This window comes from Lithobates pipiens, unplaced genomic scaffold, assembly GCF_037356315.1.
Source record: "Lithobates pipiens isolate NorthernLeopardFrog02 unplaced genomic scaffold, aLitPip1_a1.2 Scaffold_13, whole genome shotgun sequence".
In the NCBI taxonomy this organism is placed as follows: domain Eukaryota; kingdom Metazoa; phylum Chordata; class Amphibia; order Anura; family Ranidae; genus Lithobates; species Lithobates pipiens.
In genome coordinates this window covers 14,600,138-14,621,169 of record NW_027507718.1, presented here as the reverse complement: position 1 = coordinate 14,621,169, position 21,032 = coordinate 14,600,138, and the positions used below count along the sequence as shown (strand labels likewise).

Sequence of the window (21,032 nt, the reverse complement as noted above, 5' to 3'; positions counted from 1 at the left end):
TAGCAGTAAAGACCACAGGCAGACAGTCATAAAATGGAACACATAAACACAGAGAGTTTCAACACTTCAATGCTGTGTTGAAATAGTGCTAGAAGACTATTATGGGGAAGATGCAGTGCCATGTCATCATATCACAAATTGTTATGCCATGCAAAGTAGCTCAGCATACAGTGATGATTATTTTGAGTCTGTCTAGCCAGCAGCAAGGGTCAGGCTGCCAGCCAAATTAACTTTTACTGATGAAATTACAGACCAAATCAAATTACCACTATAATGGCATCCTGTTTATAACAGTTATGTGGCAATGGAATAGCTCAATGCAATGATCAGAGAAGGTTTTCGAGGGCAGGTGATAACTAACGCTTGTTGGAAGTAGTGGCCCTCGCATAATGGAGCAAGTGTTGTTTTTTAGTAAAGGGTATACATTTCATTTATATTTGCTATTAGAGGAATTATAAATGGGCTATTATTGTAATTACTAGTTGTTGAATGGGGAATATATCATATGTATTGTATTTATTTATTTCTCCCCAGGTATGTTCCTTCTTATGTGTCCTCCCTGTCCTCTATTTAGTGAAGTTCTGCATATTATTTATAATTAGCTTTGTTACTGGCGTTTTTTATTTATATGGCCGCAGATGTGTTTTATCTTTCAGGTAGAACCACAATAAAATGGTGCCTATGGTGGCAACTTGCAGCTTCATTAATATGGCTGCGGTTGTGGTTATCATTGGATTACACCTACAACAAAATGGCGCATATTACGGCTACATTTTAATGGCATAGTATATATTCTAGTACTCTCCAACATCCAATCAGATCCCCCTGAGGAAGACACGTGATTAGCCTTGTGTCGTCACATGTAGGGGAGAGGCCAGAACGGTGGAGTTCGGAAACATGCTCGTTTGTACAAGCTGCTGACACATATAACTTTGGAATAAAAATAAAGGAAAAAACCGCGCTCGACAACGGTGGGAAGTAAGAGAGGATAGTAATAACAGTGGCTACGGCTAAATACTAGTTATATCATTAGGTTGCTGCCACCCACAAAAGAAAGAAACTCCAAAAGGTGTTTCCTCCAAAAAATAAAACAATATGATAACCAGGGTGATTGGCGCTACCTACAAGTAAAACTCCTTATATGTATGTATATCAATATATAATTCTGAATATATCATGTATTCATCTAGAAGAATATATATATAATAAAGGGAGGCATAACCCCCAAAAAACTACCAATCTGCAATTTGAAATTCACAAGCTACTCAGAATTCCCAAAAAAACAACAAAGTTCCTACTAAAGATATGTTCCTGGGATTAACAAATAATTCCAATAAGCAACAGAAAAGGAAAAAACGAAACCAGACAACAAACTAGAAACCAAAAAGAATTTTTTGTATCTGTATCGCTAAGAGACAGTATTCCCTAAAATCGCATAAATGCCGAAGTGTGGTTTGAGTAGGCAAATTCCCAGTAAGAGGCGTATGTAAATGTGCTAGTGAGCTTATAATCCCAAACATGCAAACTGTAAGTGTAAACGCTAATATAGATACATATGCAAGAATTTTTTGCCTAAAGTCGCATTATCGCCAAGATGTGCAAAAAACCAAATATAAGGTGTATATAAATGTGCTTAATAAAATTAAAATTCACAATACAAAATTCAGATTATACAACCTATGCATGCAATATGCTAATATAAGCATATATATATGGAAAAACAAAAATATATTAATAGTATGGTATATAAGTATATAAAAAATTATATCAAAAAATATATATCAAAAAAGTGCAGCTGAAAAAACAAAGGGCAAAAAAATGTGTACAAAAAAGAAGAAAGAATATATATATAAAAAAATATATATATATAAAAAAGCAAAGGGTCTCTTAAAAAAACAGTAAATAACAAAAAATACAAAAATAGTGTCCAAATTCCCAAAAAATCTCTTCAACAGTGCAATTATAAAAAGTTCAAAAGATGTGACTAAAGTGCTCCTCGTGCAATCTCCAACGTGACTTCTGTGTTCCCCCACAAGATCCCCCACTCACCAGAAGAATAAACCCCTGCAGGGGTAATTCGCCTTGGAATCAAAGTCTACCGATAATCAGCTCTTCATTCGCATCCAGAGAGAGTTTTTTCAGTTCCTGCTGATGTCCGGCTCATCAATCGCAACCAAGGGGGAGATTTCCTCATAGGAAAAAAATTGTAGTCTCCATAGTGTGATTTGTATAAAAAATCAATTTATTGCCACAAAAATATAAACAAATAAAAACATAAAAAATGATAAAACAGAAAAGACAATTCTCATATGTTGAGACAAGATGTGGAACCACAGTCCATTAAAAAACCTTTCCAGCCTCCATATATGAATGATAACGTTCCAGGAAAAAGATAAAAAATCCTAGAACAGGGCTGAGAGAAAGGTAATAACCATACGCTAATGGTGCTTTATCCCAGATAACACAAAGGACTAGACACCAAAAAATATATATAATGGTGATGTCCCAGGATATAACCTGTTGTCTAGAGTCACTCCAGTGTTTGTAAGTCCCCCAGGGATAGAGCCCTTCTAGCGCGAAAAAATAACAATAATAATCCGAACGTGGAAACCGCCCGGTGGACACGCAGCTACGGCTTGCACTCCAACTGCGCTCCAACGAACGGAACTGACGTAATAGGCGTAACTCCGTCGAACGCGTTTCGTCATTGACGTCTTCAGCGGAGCTGAAGACGTCAATGACGAAACGCGTTCGACGGAGTTACGCCTATTACGTCAGTTCCGTTCGTTGGAGCGCAGTTGGAGTGCAAGCCGTAGCTGCGTGTCCACCGGGCGGTTTCCACGTTCGGATTATTATTGTTATTTTTTCGCGCTAGAAGGGCTCTATCCCTGGGGGACTTACAAACACTGGAGTGACTCTAGACAACAGGTTATATCCTGGGACATCACCATTATATATATTTTTTGGTGTCTAGTCCTTTGTGTTATCTGGGATAAAGCACCATTAGCGTATGGTTATTACCTTTCTCTCAGCCCTGTTCTAGGATTTTTTATCTTTTTCCTGGAACGTTATCATTCATATATGGAGGCTGGAAAGGTTTTTTAATGGACTGTGGTTCCACATCTTGTCTCAACATATGAGAATTGTCTTTTCTGTTTTATCATTTTTTATGTTTTTATTTGTTTATATTTTTGTGGCAATAAATTGATTTTTTATACAAATCACACTATGGAGACTACAATTTTTTTCCTATGAGGAAATCTCCCCCTTGGTTGCGATTGATGAGCCGGACATCAGCAGGAACTGAAAAAACTCTCTCTGGATGCGAATGAAGAGCTGATTATCGGTAGACTTTGATTCCAAGGCGAATTACCCCTGCAGGGGTTTATTCTTCTGGTGAGTGGGGGATCTTGTGGGGGAACACAGAAGTCACGTTGGAGATTGCACGAGGAGCACTTTAGTCACATCTTTTGAACTTTTTATAATTGCACTGTTGAAGAGATTTTTTGGGAATTTGGACACTATTTTTGTATTTTTTGTTATTTACTGTTTTTTTAAGAGACCCTTTGCTTTTTTATATATATATATTTTTTTATATATATATTCTTTCTTCTTTTTTGTACACATTTTTTTGCCCTTTGTTTTTTCAGCTGCACTTTTTTGATATATATTTTTTGATATAATTTTTTATATACTTATATACCATACTATTAATATATTTTTGTTTTTCCATATATATATGCTTATATTAGCATATTGCATGCATAGGTTGTATAATCTGAATTTTGTATTGTGAATTTTAATTTTATTAAGCACATTTATATACACCTTATATTTGGTTTTTTGCACATCTTGGCGATAATGCGACTTTAGGCAAAAAATTCTTGCATATGTATCTATATTAGCGTTTACACTTACAGTTTGCATGTTTGGGATTATAAGCTCACTAGCACATTTACATACGCCTCTTACTGGGAATTTGCCTACTCAAACCACACTTCGGCATTTATGCGATTTTAGGGAATACTGTCTCTTAGCGATACAGATACAAAAAATTCTTTTTGGTTTCTAGTTTGTTGTCTGGTTTCGTTTTTTCCTTTTCTGTTGCTTATTGGAATTATTTGTTAATCCCAGGAACATATCTTTAGTAGGAACTTTGTTGTTTTTTTGGGAATTCTGAGTAGCTTGTGAATTTCAAATTGCAGATTGGTAGTTTTTTGGGGGTTATGCCTCCCTTTATTATATATATATTCTTCTAGATGAATACATGATATATTCAGAATTATATATTGATATACATACATATAAGGAGTTTTACTTGTAGGTAGCGCCAATCACCCTGGTTATCATATTGTTTTACATATAACTTTGGAAGTCGTTTGGAGAGGAATCCTATGCTTAATGCTTTTACAGTTTTGTGTGCTGGAAGCACCTAAAATATGTGAGTACCCTGGTGTTATGTTTTCTAAATAAATGTTTAAACTAGCGATAATGTACTATCCAGCCTCTTTCTTATTTTAAAATTAAGGACAACTTGTCTGGATTTTCCTGTGGGATCTTGCTGAGCCAGTTTGACTTAGATCCCAGAAGTGGTTCAACTGCTTATGTGGACCAAACTTAAGTGTGCCGTCACACAGTTGGAGGTGAGTAAATTCACGCGCGCGGGGGGGGGTTAGCACGTGTATGAAGTCACCCTCTTCTGATCAGGATTATCATCACTAGTCACTTTTTGGACAGTAATACGTATAATATCCCAATTTGCACTTTTGTCTCTGTGGATTGATGAAAATTGGGAAAAAATATTTTTTTGGACACTTGATATTAAGGAATAATAATACAACATTTCTTTCACTGTGAGCTTGGTTGTTACACAAGAAAATATTTTTTTATGTTCATAGTTACATTTTTTAGCAATATTGATTTTCATTGTTTATGTCTATGACCATTCTTCCAGAACCGCATTTGTGAGGTCAGGCACTGATGTTGTATGAGAAGGCCTGGCTTGCAGTCTCTGCTCTAATTCATCCCAAATGTGTTCAATCGGGTTGAGGTCAGTTAAATTCCCCCATAGGCACACTCCTAAACCTTGTGGACAGCCTTCCCAGAAGAGCTTAAGTTGTTATAGCTGCGAAGGGTGGGCCAACTCAATATTGAACCCTATGAACTAAGACTGGGATGCCATTAAATTTCATGTGAATGTAAAGGCAGATGTCCCAATACTTTTGGCAATATAAGGTAGGTGACATTACAGAATGCATGCATTAGCTAATTGTGGCCATTACAAGGATGGCTAAAGTTCAAGTTTAAGAGCCAAGTTTTAAATAAAGGTGTGTATATATATATATATATATATATATATATACAGTATATGCACTATACGGTCTATTTTAGATTTAAATAAAGGCATATCTATATCTATAGCTATATATATATATATATATATATATATATATATATATATATATATATATATATATATATATAGATAGATAGATAGATAGATAGATATATCTATATATATACTGTATATGCAATACATTTCGCTCTATTTTAGTTGGATAAAGAAAAAAATGTATGATGTATCTTATTCCATTGCAACCAGTTGTTGTCAGGACTAAGGATTTTGCTAGCACTAGAATAAAACAAAATTAGGCAAACCTTGGTCTCAGCTCTCCATGTGTGTATGAGGACCATGCAATACTGGACTTCTCCCAATACCTCTTAGGACCAGTGCCTTTTGATGACTTTTGTGGGGTGTTTTGCTGCTTTCTATCTAAAATGCGTAATAATAATAATTAGAAGTTAAAATATATATTACTTGTGCTCACTGTCTACCTATAGTTCAATATGCTAAACTATTTTAGCTACAGATGGCATTTAATCACCAGTTCACCTAAAACTAATACTGGAACCCCAAATGATATAAACCGAAGAACACAATCATTCAACAACGAAATGTTTGATTTAATTTATTAAACATAAAATGTACTGTACAATCAAAACACTCAGTGTCTAGAATTCTAGCCATTTTAAATAATGCTGTTATAAGTTTTTATTACTGCTTTCATATATAGATTGAAATCAAAGTATGATATTGGAAACTTATTGTAAAACTCAATGAAATAAACATGTAAAAATTAAGATTACAAGCCTGGTCTTAGATTTCTTAATTATATAAAGAATAACCATTAAAAAAACATTGAGGCTGAATTATTATAGGAGTAGAGGCTTTTCTCCTTGCAAAATGCATGTTTTGAACATTAGTGAATAAGGTGAAGCTGTGTTCATTTTAAATACCTAATCGTGCAGTAGAAAAAAAAAAATCCTGCTTTAATAATTTCCCTCACACATGACTGGGTATTCAAAATTAACACAACCTCACAGTAAAAATTCAATACACTTTTCGAGGTGAAAAGCCTCTACTTCTTCATAAAATCAAGCCTAGTAGCTTCAACTTATAGTTTACCTATTGAATTCTTTAGTTTGGAAACAGTCTCATAATTGTTCTCATTGGATCCACTAAATTGTCTGTTAGACCTCTGTGGTTGATCAAAGTGAGATGTATAAGGTTTCATGGAAGGGCTGTTTGCTTGTAAAAACTCGATTCCACCTTCATCACCATCGCTTGTGGAATCTGTCTTGGTTGGGTAATAATTATACATTCCACTACTTATTTGAGGCTTGGGTACCTCTTCACAAGACTCATCTTCACTAGATATTTCACAAGAGTGGTCTCCTTGAAAAGATTTACTTTGCTTCTCCATATTTTGAACTTTAATCATATCCAGTTGTTTCACATAATGGAAATATTTCTCAAGCACACTGCCATCACTGTCAGAAACTATATCTGAGTTGTCTTCCCAACATACTTCGGTTTTCCCTGCTCTATCCACTGTGGGCATTTTATCAAGACCTTCAAATGTCCCATCACTGAAACGTAAAGCGTTGTCCAAGAGTTGTTCATGTGCAGTTAGTGGCCTTGGTAAATCATTTGTAGTGTCTGATTTGGGACCTCTGTCATTCCCTAAAACTGAACCACACTCTTCACACCAACTTGTTTTTGTGGTATTGCAAAAACTGCACACAGTGCACACTCTGTATGTTCTTGGTGTCAGATCCTCAAACAGATTCATTTCCTTGTAGGTTCTGTTTGATGGAGAATGTATCCTACCAAGGGAATTATTTGATACATATATCACTGTGTCATCTCCACTACCTGAATCCTTTTTTACTAAGAATGTTCTATCTGTACTTGATCCATCTTTTTTTAACACATGTGTTTTCTGCTCTGTTACTTTCTGATGCGTTTCAAGATTTTCCAAAAGAGCATTAAGTCTTTCTGTATCAAGGCTGGACTCTGATGAGCTAGTATCCTCTTCTTTGATAACAAATGTGTGTTTTGCCTTATCATTTGATTCTACCATATCCCTGCTTCCCATGCTGTAATTCCACTGGTTCCCAAATGAATCTTCATCATCACTACAATCTTTTCCCCTAAAATCAAACTCATTTTGCAAATTATCATAGCTTTTGCTGTTTAAATGTTTGATATATTTATAATCTCTGGTGTCACTTTCAGATGAAGGTGACACAGCTCTTTCACTGTAGTTAGAGGTCTGCAATTTAGGAGAAAATACATGTGTAATTTCTTTTGTTCTGGAAACATTTGTAAAATCAGATTTCATTTTTAAAAGGTTTCTTGGACTTTTTGATATATGTGATTGCTTTGATTTTTTCATACTATGATTAGTAAGTGCTTGTATTTTCATGTTACAGTTTTCAGACTCCAGTTCTGGGTCCTTCTTTAATGTACTGTCTCTAGGAATATAATTTACTTCTACGGACCTATCCACTTTGCTATCCACTGATTGAAAAGCTGAGTTTTTTTTATCCAAAGTACACTGTAGACCATCTCCCGCATCAGAGAAAAGCAATTCATCTCCTACATTGCACTTGTTCAGGAATTTTTTTGCCCACGTCATTACATGTTGAAGCTTTTCTGCTTCTGGAACAGAAATATCATCCAAAAGACCCTTGTCTAAATCAGAAGAAAAGCTGCTTCTAAGAAGACTCCTGTAAGTAGAATGTCTGGTAGTTTCCATCTCTGGTTCTAACGTAAAGGGATTGTGAACAGTAAAGTGAGTAGCGTGTGCATTCGTTTCCACCTCTGGTTCTGACTTAAGAGGACTATGAGGACTACGGTAAGTAGAGTGTCCATAATTTTTCACCTCTGGTTCTAACTTAAGGCGACTATGAGGTTTAGGGTAAGTAGCGTGTCCATTATTTTCCACCTCTGGTGCTGACTTCAGCTGACTTTGAAGACTAAAGTGAGAAGCATGTCTATTAGTTTCCACCTCTGGTTCTGTTTTAAGATGACTATGAAGACTATGGTGAGTAGACTGTGCATTAGTTTCCACTTCTGGTTCTGACTTAAGCTGACTTTGAAGACTATGGTAAGTAGAGTGTCCATTTTTTTCCATCTCTGGTTCTGATTTAAGGTGACTATGAATTAAAGGAACCTTAGTCTTTGCTTTTTCAAGTGTAGGATAATAAGAGGGTGAGATCATAATTGACATTTCTTTGCACTCTTGCTGAAAATCTTGAATGCCAAGTACTTTGCCTCTTTCATTTTCTTGGTCTGGTTGCACATTATGCTGACTCAGTGGTGTATTATTCGTTTCTTTTGAAGTTGTTTGTAAAGCAGTATATTGATTATCAGGATGTTCCTCAAGCATTAATTCATCTAGGCCTTGCTGTGCCCCATGTGAAATCAATGATTCAGAAACAGACTTTTTTGAAGTTGTTTGCAAGTTATAGCTATTAGGCTCCACTTCTCCTGGAGCTGGGGGCAGGTGTTGATGAACTGTAAGCTCTGCAGTGCTTTTATTTGCTGATTCTGTCTCTTGAAGTTCATACTTAGTAGATACTGCAGTCTTTGCTTCTACTGGTTGCAGAATTGCTTCCTCATGAGGGGTCTGGGTCAGAGCATTGTCACTTTTTTGGATATCACATTTTGTAGAAGTCTGTTTTTGTTTTAAAATAGGTGCAGAAAGACACCTGCGTGGTGTTTGGCTCCTCGTAGGTTGATGTTTTTTGTGGGAACGTGGTGTTTCTTCTGCACTGCATACCAAACTTTGTGAACTTTTTCCACTGAAGTAACTCAATCTTTTGGCTCTGAGAAATTTCAGATTACTAGTTCTTGGTGTGTCTACTGTGCCAGTTACTTTATCAGGCATTGTAGGTGACTGCTCCATCTGAAAAAATAAATATCGAAATTTGAACAACCATACAAAAGTAAAATACAACAGAGATGGTTTTATTTACATACAAATTGGTGAAGGGCAAGAAACCACAAAGAAACACAATGCCTTAATGTGAACAGCATACTTTTGAGGGGTCTTCAAATGTCTAATCACTAATCACCTTAAAGGAGAAGTCCAGCCTGAGCTCATTCGGCTGGGCTTCTCCTATGGATCACAGTAGTGCAATTCATTTTGCACTCCTGTGACCCGTTTTCAGCAGAGAGCCGTCTGAAATCCGCTCTCTGCTGACATCACCAAGGTCAGTCCAGGCACCGCATCATCCTGACTCTGGAAGTCTGGATCCACCAGGTGCCTGGGCTGATAGCTGTCTCAGCCTCTCAGCGAGCTGCTGAGATGGCTGCCCCCCACCCCTCCACAGCTCAGTGCTCCAGTGAGTGTGGAGGAGCAGAGCGGAGAGCTATTGATTGACAGGCAGCAGCTCTCCACTCTGGGATCTGTGAGAACCGAGCCATTAGCGGTGCTCGTGGCCCAATTCTCAGTGAAGAGGCGGCTAGGGACAGATAAAGCATCGGACCGATGCTGCATCCACCTAGGTAAGTATTAATCTGCAAAAAACAGGATTCCCATACTTCTTCTTTAACTGCGTGCCGACCAGCTGCCGTCATTTTACTGCGGCAGGTCGGCACAATTCCGCAAACCATTGTAGCTATACGTCAGCTCGCGGGATCAGTATAACAGGTGTGTGTGCCACCGGAATGTGCTCGTGCACCTGCTGCACTGCGGAGGGTGCCGATGCTCGTGGTCGACAGTTGCGATGACCTCCAGCCACGAGTGATCGCGATCACGAGGGACAGACCACGGAAGTGTGTGTGTAAACACACAAATTCCTGTTCTGAGAAGAGTGACAGATCGTGTGTTCCTATTAGCTAGGAACCACGATCCGTCACTTCCTCTAGTCAGTCCCCTCCCCCTTCAGTTAGAATCACCTCCCAGGGAACACAGTTAACCCCTTGATCTCCTGCTAGTGTTAACCCCTTAACCCCAGTAACATTTTTACAGTAATCAGTGCATTTTTATAGCACTGATCACTGTATAAATGCCAACGGTCCCAAAATGGTGTCAAAAGTATCCGATGTGTCCGCCATAATGTTGCAGTCCCAATAAAAAACGTAGATCGCCACCATTACTAGTAACTAAAAAAAAATAATAATAAAAATGCTATTAGTCTACCCTCTATTTTGTAGACGCTATAACTTTTGCACAAACCAATCAATATACGCTTATTGCAATTTTTTTTTAACCAAAAATATGAAGAAAAAAATCTGATTAAAAAAAAAATGGGGATATTTAATATAGCAAAAAGTACAAAATATTGTGTTTGTTACAAAATTTTTGCTCTTTTTTTGTTTATAGCGCAAAAAACAAACTGCAGAATCAATCAAATACCACCAAAAGAAAGCTCTATTCATGGGAAAAAAAGGACATCAGTTTTGTTTGGGTGCAGCGCCGCAGGACCTGGCCTGGTCATTCAGCAGCCAAATCTTCCGGGGCTGAAGTGGTTAATGTGTTTAATATGGTTATTTTCTGTGATTCTGAGCTCTATCTAGTGGCCATAATGGGATATTTTTCCTCAAATGCCTCAATCAGTAAAAAGCAGAAAACGCTGTGCCTAGTGCAAAAAATATCAGAAAAGAACCTGCTCCAGCTGGCTCATAAAAATAATTCACAGCACTGTACAATCAGTCTTGTAATTTACACACCTTTCCAAGGCTGCATAGACAGGTATGTGTCACTTTGTCAACTCTTTACCTGCTCTCTGAATGAAGGATGGTCATTACCACCATCAGGGATGTGAACGAGAAAGCAGCAAAGCTGAGCTAAAAAACAGAAAAATTATCTTTCTGGTTGTGTGATGTAGTAGAAATGTCTGGAATCACACAGTACAGGTAAAGTCTAGCTGAATCACATTTAGTTTGCTAAAGCACAGTGTATCGGTTCATGCATTTCAATGACAACGGACCCCCCCCCCCCCCCCATGTTTGGAACTATAAGAGGCTCAGATGGGGGCCTAGCATTTCCTATCCTTATTAAATACTATCAATTGACTGCACGCGATAGCATCTTGGTTCACCCAACAATCTTACAATAAATAGACAGAAATCAAAAAATTATGGCTTGCTCTTGTGCACCCAAATAACCTACTTTGGAGATCGAATGCGGATGTAGACCCTAGTCGTTTGCTGGGATCTATGTCCCAACTTCGACTGCTCTGGTGTAAATTGTTGCGTCAACATGAGTTGTCCTCAGAAAAATCTTTGACGACCTCCTTTATCTGCAACCCCGAGGTTCCAGACAGCCTCACACACCGGATGTCTTTGCCATGGATGTTGCAGAATTTATTCAATTTTGGAAATCTAGTAGATCCTAGATCTCGCAAACTGATGCCATTTTCTAAACTTCAGGATAAATTTGATCTGCCCCACCGGATGTTTTAAGATATCTGCAAATTTGCCACTATGCCCTAACTATAACTCCAAATTTGCAATTCTCTCCCCCATCCCCCTTTGAAAACTTTTGTTCATTTTAGCAGGCTCTGCCTGGAAAGGATTAATTTCCAATATATATCGGATACTGAATGCCTACTCTATAACTGCACAGGGCAAACATGCGTACATGCTTCGATTGAAGAAAGCACTCGTGAGGTACTCCCTACAGAGACATGGCAAGTGAATTGGTCCCAAGCAGCCAAGAGTTCCCTTTGTACACTTTATAAGAAAAACACCTATAAAATTCTCTATTTTTGGTACCTGACCCCAAACGTGCTTCATGCCACCTACCGCACTAGTTCTGACCGGTGCTAGTGTTGCAATAGGGATAAGGGTACTCTTCTATATATTTACTCGAGCTGTCCACTAATTTCTCCTTTTTGGCACTTGGTACAACAGTTGCTGAATTGCCTTTTTGAAGTACCTGTCCCTATGACACCAAAGCTCTTTTTATTAGGCATGAGCATGGGAGGAGGGGATGAGGGAGCTAGAGAGCAGGAGGTCTTGAGAAGAACGAAGAGAACGAGTAGGTTGGTATTTAGAGACTAGGTTAGTGATGTAGCTGGGGGCTAAATTGTGGATGGCTTTCTAAGTAGTTGTTAGTATTTTTTAATTTAATTTGTTGGGTGAGTGGAAGCCAGTGAAGGATTGACAGAGAGGAGTAGCAGACACAGAGCGATTGGTAAGGTGGATAAGTCTGATGGACTGAAGAGGTGATAGACTATGTAGAGGTAAGCCAATGAGGAGGGAGATGCAGTAGTCGAGGAGATAGATGACCAGGGAGTGAATTAAGAGCTTTGTTGTGTCATTGGTTAGAAAGGGGCGTATTTTGGAAATGTTGCAGAGGTTGAGGCGGCAAGATTTGGACAGTGATTGGACGTGGTGCTTAAAGGAGAGTTTAGGGTCCATAGATTTTGACGGAGAGATCAGGGGAAGGGAAAGGGGCATATGGGGGAGAAAAAATTATAATTTCAGTTTTGAAAAGATTGAGTTTGAGGAAGTGGTGTGACATCCAGACTGATATATCTGTTAGTAAATTAGTGATAGGTGAGGAGACAGAGGGAGTGAGCTGAGGGGTAGAGAAATAGATTTGGGTGTCATCAGTGTAGCGGCAGTATTGGAAGCCATGGGAGGCTATTAGCTGACCCAAGGAAGAGGTGTAGATTGAAAATAGGAGAGGTCCAAGAACAAAACCTTGGGGGACCCCAATAGAGAAAGGAAGAGGAGAGGAGGAAGTAGAATTGTAAGAAACGCTAAAGGTGCGGTTGGATAAGTAGGAAGAGAACCAGCAAAGAGTATTCATGGAGACCAAAGGCGTGGAGCTTTTTGAGGAGGAAGGGGTGGTCAACCCTATTAAAGGTAGCAGAGAGGTCCAGGAGCTGGAGATTGGAGAACAGAATAGTGCTGAGCAATTGAACAGATGTACCTTATAAAGTGGGGAGTGTGTGTGTGTGTGTATGTATGTATACCCTGTTTCCCCTAAAATAAGACCTAGCGTGATTGTCGGTGTTGGCTGCAATATAAGCCCTACTCTGTTTCCTCAAAAATAAGCCCTACCCTGAAAAGAAGACCTACAAGGACTTTAACCACTTTCAGACCGGACCATTTTGCTGGTAAATGACCAGAGGTCTTTTTACACTTTGGCACTGCGCTGCTTTAACTGGTAATTGCGCGGTCATGCAATGTTGTACCCAAACAAAATTTGCGTCCTTTTCTTCCCACAAATAGAGCTTTCTTTTGATGGTATTTGATTTTTATTTTTTGCGATATAAACGTAAAAAGACCGCAAATTTTGAAAAAAAATGATATTTTCTACTTTTTGTTATTAGAAAAATCCAATAAACTCAATTTTAGTCATACATTTAGGCCAAAATGTATTCAGCCACATGTCTTTGGTAAAAAAAAAGTCAATAATTGTATATTTATTGGTTTGCGCAAAAGTTGTCACATCTACAAACTAAGGTACGTTTTCTGGAATTTACGCAGCTTTTAGTTTACGACTGCCTATCTCATTTCTTGAGGTGCTAAAATGGCAGGGCAGTACAAAACCCCCCCAAATGACCCCATTTTGGAAAGTAGACCCCCTAAGGAAATTGATAAGAGGCATGTTGAGCCCATTGAATATTTTATTTTGTTGCCTCAAGCGATTGAATAATGACAAAAAAAAAAATATTTTTTTTTTTTTTACACAAAGTTGTCACTAAATGATATATTGCTCATGCATGCCATGGGCATATGTGAAATGACACCCCAAAATAAATTCTGCTGCTTCTCCTGAGTACGGGGATACCACATATGTGGGACTTTTTGGGAGCCTAGCCGCGTACGGGGCCCCGAAAACCAAGCACTGCCTTCAGGCTTTCTAAGGGCGTAAATTTTTGAGTTCACTTCTCACTACCTATTACAGTTTTGAAGGCCATAAAATGCCAAGATGGCACAAAACCCCCACAAATGACCCCATTTTAGAAAGTAGACACCCCAAGCTATTTGCTGAGAGGCATGTTGAGTCCATGGAATATTTTATATTTTGCCACAAGTTGCGGGAAAATTACAAACTTTTTTTTTTTTTTTTTTTCACAAAGTTGTCACTAAATGATATATTGCTCACGCATGCCATGGGCATATGTGAAATGACACCCCAAAATAAATTCTGCTGCTTCTCCTGAGTACGGGGATACCACATATGTGGGACTTTTTGGGAGCCTAGCCGCGTACGGGGCCCCGAAAACCAAGCACCGCCTTCAGGCTTTCTAAGGGCGTTACAGTTTTGAAGGCCATAAAATGCCAAGATGGCACAAACCCCCCCCAAATGACCCCATTTTGGAAAGTAGACACCCCTAAATTTAGGGGTACACTAGTGAGACTAGGTAATAAATGGCGGGTGCCCTGAAACTATAAAAAAATAACTAACCAACCAGCGTCACCTGTAACAGTTATATGGTGATCACTGGTGAAAGGGTTAACTAGGGGGCAATCAGGGGGCTTTATGCGGTAGTATATGGGGGTCCCTGGCGCTATAAAAAGCTGCGGCAAACCTAAATACCTACCTGCCTAACTAGCGTCACCTGTGACACTAATACAGCGATCAGAAAAACGATCGCTTATTAGGCTGGGTTCACACTGGAGCGATGTGGGAACGCCACGAATGCGCGGCGGGTTCCCGCATCGCATGCCTCCCGGCGGCAGTTCACACTGCCCTATGCGAACTGCTGGGAGTGTCAGTGAAATGTTACTGACACCCCCAGATCAGTTCGCATATCGCAGTGCGATCTGCAAACTCGGATCGCATGGTGTGAACACCCATGCGATCCGATTCTGCTGCGGGCCAAAAAAAGGGTCCCGTGCGAATTTGCGGCGGGTGCGGCGGGTGTGGCGGGTGCGGCGGGTGCGGCGAATGGCTGAACTCGAATCGCACAGAGATCGGATGTGATTTGCACTGCAGTGCGGTGCGAATCACATCCGTTCTCATAAACCGCTGCAATGTGTTCCCAGCCTTAGTGACACTGGCGACGGGGGGTGATCACGGGGTTAAACCTTTATTGGGGGGGTTAGGGGGGTACCTTAGAACTAAAGGGGGCTAACCCTAACTGCCCTAACAGTTATTAGTCACAAATGACACCCGCCGGGTGATCAGGGGGTTAAACCTTTATTAGGTAATAAATGGCGGGTGCCCTGAAACTATAAAAAAATAACTAACCAACCAGCGTCACCTGTAACAGTTATATGGTGATCACTGGTGAAAGGGTTAACTAGGGGGCAATCAGGGGGCTTTATGCGGTAGTATATGGGGGTCCCTGGCGCTATAAAAAGCTGCGGCGAACCTAAATACCTACCTGCCTAACTAGCGTCACCTGTGACACTAATACGGCGATCAGAAAAATGATCGCTTATTAGGCTGGGTTCACACTGGAGCGATGCGGAAACGCCGCAAATCCGCGGCGGGTTCCCGCATCGCATGCCTCCCGGCGGCAGTTCACACTGCCCTATGCGAACTGCTGGGAGTGTCAGTGAAATGTTACTGACACCCCCAGATCAGTTCGCATATCGCAGTGCGATCTGCAAACTCGGATCGCATGGTGTGAACACCCATGCGATCCGATTCTGCTGCGGGCCAAAAAAAGGGTCCCGTGCGAATTTGCGGCGGGTGCGGCGGGTGTGGCGGGTGCGGCGAATGGCTGAACTCGAATCGCACAGAGATCGGATGTGATTTGCACTGCAGTGCGGTGCGAATCACATCCGTTCTCATAAACCGCTGCAATGTGAACCCAGCCTTAGTGACACTGGCGACGGGGGGTGATCACGGGGTTAAACCTTTATTGGGGGGGTTAGGGGGGTACCTTAGAACTAAAGGGGGCTAACCCTAACTGCCCTAACAGTTATTAGTCACAAATGACACCCGCCGGGTGATCAGGGGGTTAAACCTTTATTAGGTAATAAATGGCGGGTGCCCTGAAACTATAAAAAAATAACTAACCAACCAGCGTCACCTGTAACAGTTATATGGTGATCACAGGTGAAAGGGTTAACTAGGGGGCAATCAGGGGGCTTTATGCGGTAGTATATGGGGGTCCCTGGCGCTATAAAAAGCTGCGGCGAACCTAAATACCTACCTGCCTAACTAGCGTCACCTGTGACACTAATACGGCGATCAGAAAAATGATCGCTTATTAGGCTGGGTTCACACTGGAGCGATGCGGAAACGCCGCGAATCCGCGGCGGGTTCCCGCATCGCATGCCTCCCGGCGGCAGTTCACACTGCCCTATGCGAACTGCTGGGAGTGTCAGTGAAATGTTACTGACACCCCCAGATCAGTTCGCATATCGCAGTGCGATCTGCAAACTCGGATCGCATGGTGTGAACACCCATGTGATCCGATTCTGCTGCGGGCCAAAAAAAGGGTCCCGTGCGAATTTGCGGCGGGTGCGGCGGGTGTGGCGGGTGCGGCGAATGGCTGAACTCGAATCGCACAGAGATCGGATGTGATTTGCACTGCAGTGCGGTGCGAATCACATTCGTTCTCATAAACCGCTGCAATGTGAACCCAGCCTTAGTGACACTGGCGACGGGGGGTGATCACGGGGTTAAACCTTTATTGGGGGGGTTAGGGGGGTACATTAGAACTAAAGGGGGCTAACTCTAACTGCCCTAACAGTTATTACAGTCACAAATGACACCAATGCAAAAAAAAAATGACATTGGTGTCACTGTGACTGGGGGGCAGGGGTAATTGGGGGGGTGATCGGGGGGTAAAGGGGGGGTGTGAGTGTGCCTGGCATGTTCTACTGTGTGTGTAGAGTGTTGGTGCAACTCACCGATCCGCTCTCCTCCGTGTCGGAACGAAAAATACCGACACGGAGGAGAGAATACATCACTTCCTCTCCTGTGTTTACATTACAGGAGAGGAAGTGATGTCACGGGGGATTTCCATTCGTCGAGAGCGATCGCGAGGGGGTGGCCATGAATGAATGGCCGCCCCCTCATCCCGGATCGCTCTCGAAGGAATGCCGACCGCCGCAGGCACCGGGGGGGGGCCCGATCGGGCCCCCCACCCGCGGGCAGGCAGGGACTTATATATACGCCCATATGCCTGCCCGTGCCATTCTGCCGACGTATATCGTCGTGCGACGGTCGGCAAGTGGTTAACTAGGGCTTATTTGGGGGGTAGGGCTTTTAATTGCAGCTATCACCGACAATCACACTAGGTCTTATTTTAGGGGAAACAGGGTATATATATATATATATATATATATATATATATATATAAATAGATACACTGTATATTTTATATATATATATATATATATATATATATATATATATATATATATATATATATATATATATATATATATATATATATACCCTGTTTCCCCTAAAATAAGACCTAGTGTGATTGTCGGTGATATATATATATATATATATATAATATACAGTGTATCTATTTTATACATATATATATATATATATATATATATATATATATATATATACATACATATATTATAGGCAGTGTATAGATAGTAGCTAGATAGTATATACAGTATATATATATATATATATATATATATATATATATATATATATATATATATATATTAGATTAGCTTCCATTACCAAAAGAGTGAAAAACAACGATTTTCTTTATAAAGTTACACAATGACACAGAAGAGCAACTACAAGCAGGGAGACAAGACATGATCTTGCAAAGCCCCATCCCTGACCATTAGTGATGAATAGTGATTGGACAGGTTACTATAAGTAAAATGCAGCACAGATGAGTGAGACATAAAGAAAACACAAGGAGCACTGTGATCACCATACACATTGCCCACCCTTCTCCTGATAGATGAGGAGCCCCCTGTGGACATACCTCCCTCCCGCACGCTCACCTGTCTCGCTCCAGAAAACAGCTCGCACACAGAACACTGGAGCCCTGGGTCACCATAGCAACCCGGACGCTAAACACGGGCTGTGTGTAGGCAGAGCGCATGCGTGTTGTTTAGGTAGACGCCTGGAGAAGAGTGACGTCGGCACATCCTCCCTGGTCACATGACGAGCAGCTCTTGTTGCTGGGTGGCTTTGTTCTTAGAGTCTCCTGTACTTGCTCATTATAACGGGGTTGGTGTAGGCTTGGCTTCTTATGGAATAGCTAAGGGAACATGTATGCTAAAAACCCACATAACCATCCACAGTGTGTAACAAGCAGGTGCTTCCTTATCTTAACCACTTATTACCCAGGCCAATTCTGACACTTCTCTCCTACATGTAAAAATCATTGTTTGCTAGAAAATGACTCAAAAACCCCAAACATTATAGATTTTTTTTTTTTTCTTAGCAGAGATCCTAGGGAATAAAATGGCAGTTGTCACAACTTTTTATCTCACACGGTATTTGCACAGCAATTTTTCAAACGCATTTTCTTTTGGAAAAAAATGCATTAAAAAAAAAAAACAGTAAAGTTAGCTCAATTTTTTTGCATAATATGAAATATGGTGGTACGCCGAGGTAAATAGATACCTAATGTGTAATGCTTTGAAATTACGCACACTAGTAGAATGGCGCCGAACTTCGGAACTTAAAAATCCCCATAGGTGACGCTTTAAATGTTTTACAGGTTACCTGTTTAGAGTTACAGAGGAGGTCTTGCACTAGAATGATTGCTCTTGCTCTAACATTTGCGGCGGTACCTCACCTGCATGGTTTGAACGTTGTTTTCATATGTGAGCACGCAGGGACAGGGGTACTTAAAATGTTTATTTTTATTGTTTATTTTACTTTTATTTTTCTATTTTGACACTTTTTATTCCTATTACAAGGGATGTAAACATCCCTTGTACTAGGAATAGTGCATGACAGGTCCTCTTTACAGTGAGATATGGGGTCAATAAGTCCCCAGATGTCACCTCTAGGCCTGATTAAAAAAAAACAATCCTGGCTTCCCAGATGAGGCGGCTGCATTTTTTCAAATGCAGAGGCTGGGCATGACGTCATCACATCGCGCCTGGGCACCAAAAGATCATCCGTGGGTCACCTGGCCCGCCGAACTTCCGGGGGTCACCTGGCCCTAGGGTTGCCACCTTTTCTTCAAGTCAAACCCGAACACTTTAGTGGCACACACCAATTTTCTTTTATAGTATAACTATACATATATTTTGCAATTAAATAAAACATTTCTAAACATATGAAGTTAATTACATCAGAATCCACAGAGTCCCCCTTTACATCAGAATCCACAGAGTCCCCTTTTACATCAGAATCCGCAGAGTCCCCCTTTACATCAGAATCCACAGAGTCTCCCTTTACATCAGAATCCGCAGAATCCCCCTTTACTTCAGAATCCGGAGAGTCCCCCTTTACATCAGAACTCGCAGAGTCCCCTTTCACTGTAAGGGGGGACTCTGATGTATGGTAGAACTCTGGGGACTCTAAAATAAGGGATGCTCTGGGAACCTTGATTTAAGTGGGAACACTGAGCACTGTGATGTACGGCGAGGGCTCTAATGTAAGGGGGAACACTGAGGCCTCTGATGTAAAGGGGAACTCTGATGTAAGGGGTGCTCTGAGAACCCTGATTTACCTTAGTGTGCTCACTCAGAGGCAGGATAGAGAAGGGGGGAGACTTTAGTCACAGACAGGGATGGATGGTGAGCTCACTCACCCCTTGGCAGTCAGCACCTCTCATCCAGATGTATCTGAGGTTGTTGGACTTCAAATTTCCCACCCCCACTTTCCACCCCCACAGCGTCGAGAACTGGAGTGTGGGCAGACACAGACGGGTAGGTTCAGGAGGAAGAGGAGCATATCAAGCCCTCTCTCCTGTCTGTGTGTGTGTGGGGGGGGGGGGGGGGGTGGTAAATGTCAGTGCTGACTTTGGGCAGTGTGAAAGGGAGACACTCCCGGCTTAGACAACTGCAGACAGCAACCCTGCTGGGAAACCATAGCCTGGTCTGAATAATGTGTACAGGTTTCAGGTGGTCTGAAACCCAGACGCATGATTCAAAACTCGAACTGTCCGGGTAAATCCTGGACAAGTGGCAATCCTACCTGGCCTGCTGGGTTCTCTATGGTAAACTTCTGACATGGATCGATTCCTTCTCCCTCTCGCCGTTCGTACGGGCGAGCCAGGAGAAGCACCGGAAGGTGTGTGTGGGGGGGGTTGCGGGGAGGAAACACTACACATCCCATAGTTCATACTCTATACTCCCTAGTCCATCTCCAATGCAGGAATGCAGTCATCTCAGCACAGAGGCACCGTGTACATTCTACAGAAGGCTGCAAACAGGTAGGTAGGTTTATTCTATTGCAGAAGAGATATTGCATGACTCTTCTGCAATAATGAGCCTTTTTTTTTTCTTTTTAGATTTTAGTTCTACCTTAAAGCGGTAGTAAACCCGCAATTTTTTATTTTTATTTTTTAACACCTGCAAAGCAAAAGGCATAATGAGCTAGTATGCACCGCATACTAGCTCATTGTGAAATACTTACCTTAGAACGAGGCCCCGACATCCCTCGGCGTTTCTTCCGGGTATCGCGACTCCGGCGCTGTGAGTGGCCAGAGCCGCGATATCGTCACTCCCGCGCGTGCGCGCGGGAGATTTCATTCCGGCCGGTCGGCCACTGCCGGATTTTCAGGCCGAGAATCCCCTTGTGCGCATGCGCCGCTGCAGTCAGCGGCGCATACCGAGGGGAGTATCTCCTAAACCGTACAGGTTTAGGAGATAT

At 41.2% G+C, this 21,032-nt stretch overlaps 1 protein-coding gene across 2 annotated transcripts in view; it reads right to left on the bottom strand.

Annotated features, from left to right (window-relative positions):
* The window catches only part of LOC143973952 (uncharacterized), a 107,929-nt gene extending 89,597 nt beyond the window's left edge, over positions 1–18,332 (bottom strand). The window contains exons 1-3 of one of the 2 annotated variants that reach the window (XM_077474873.1): positions 18,200–18,332; positions 6,467–9,254; positions 5,659–5,773 (exon numbers count right to left, since the gene is read on the bottom strand). In XM_077474873.1, coding sequence (XP_077330999.1) covers positions 5,659–5,773; positions 6,467–9,254 — 2,903 coding nt within the window. In that variant the 5' untranslated portion in view covers positions 18,200–18,332. Of the gene's footprint in view, positions 1–5,658; positions 5,774–6,466; positions 9,255–18,180 lie in introns of both variants that reach the window. The other variant, XM_077474874.1, reaches the window with a different exon arrangement.
* Positions 18,333–21,032: the final 2,700 nt, after the last annotated feature.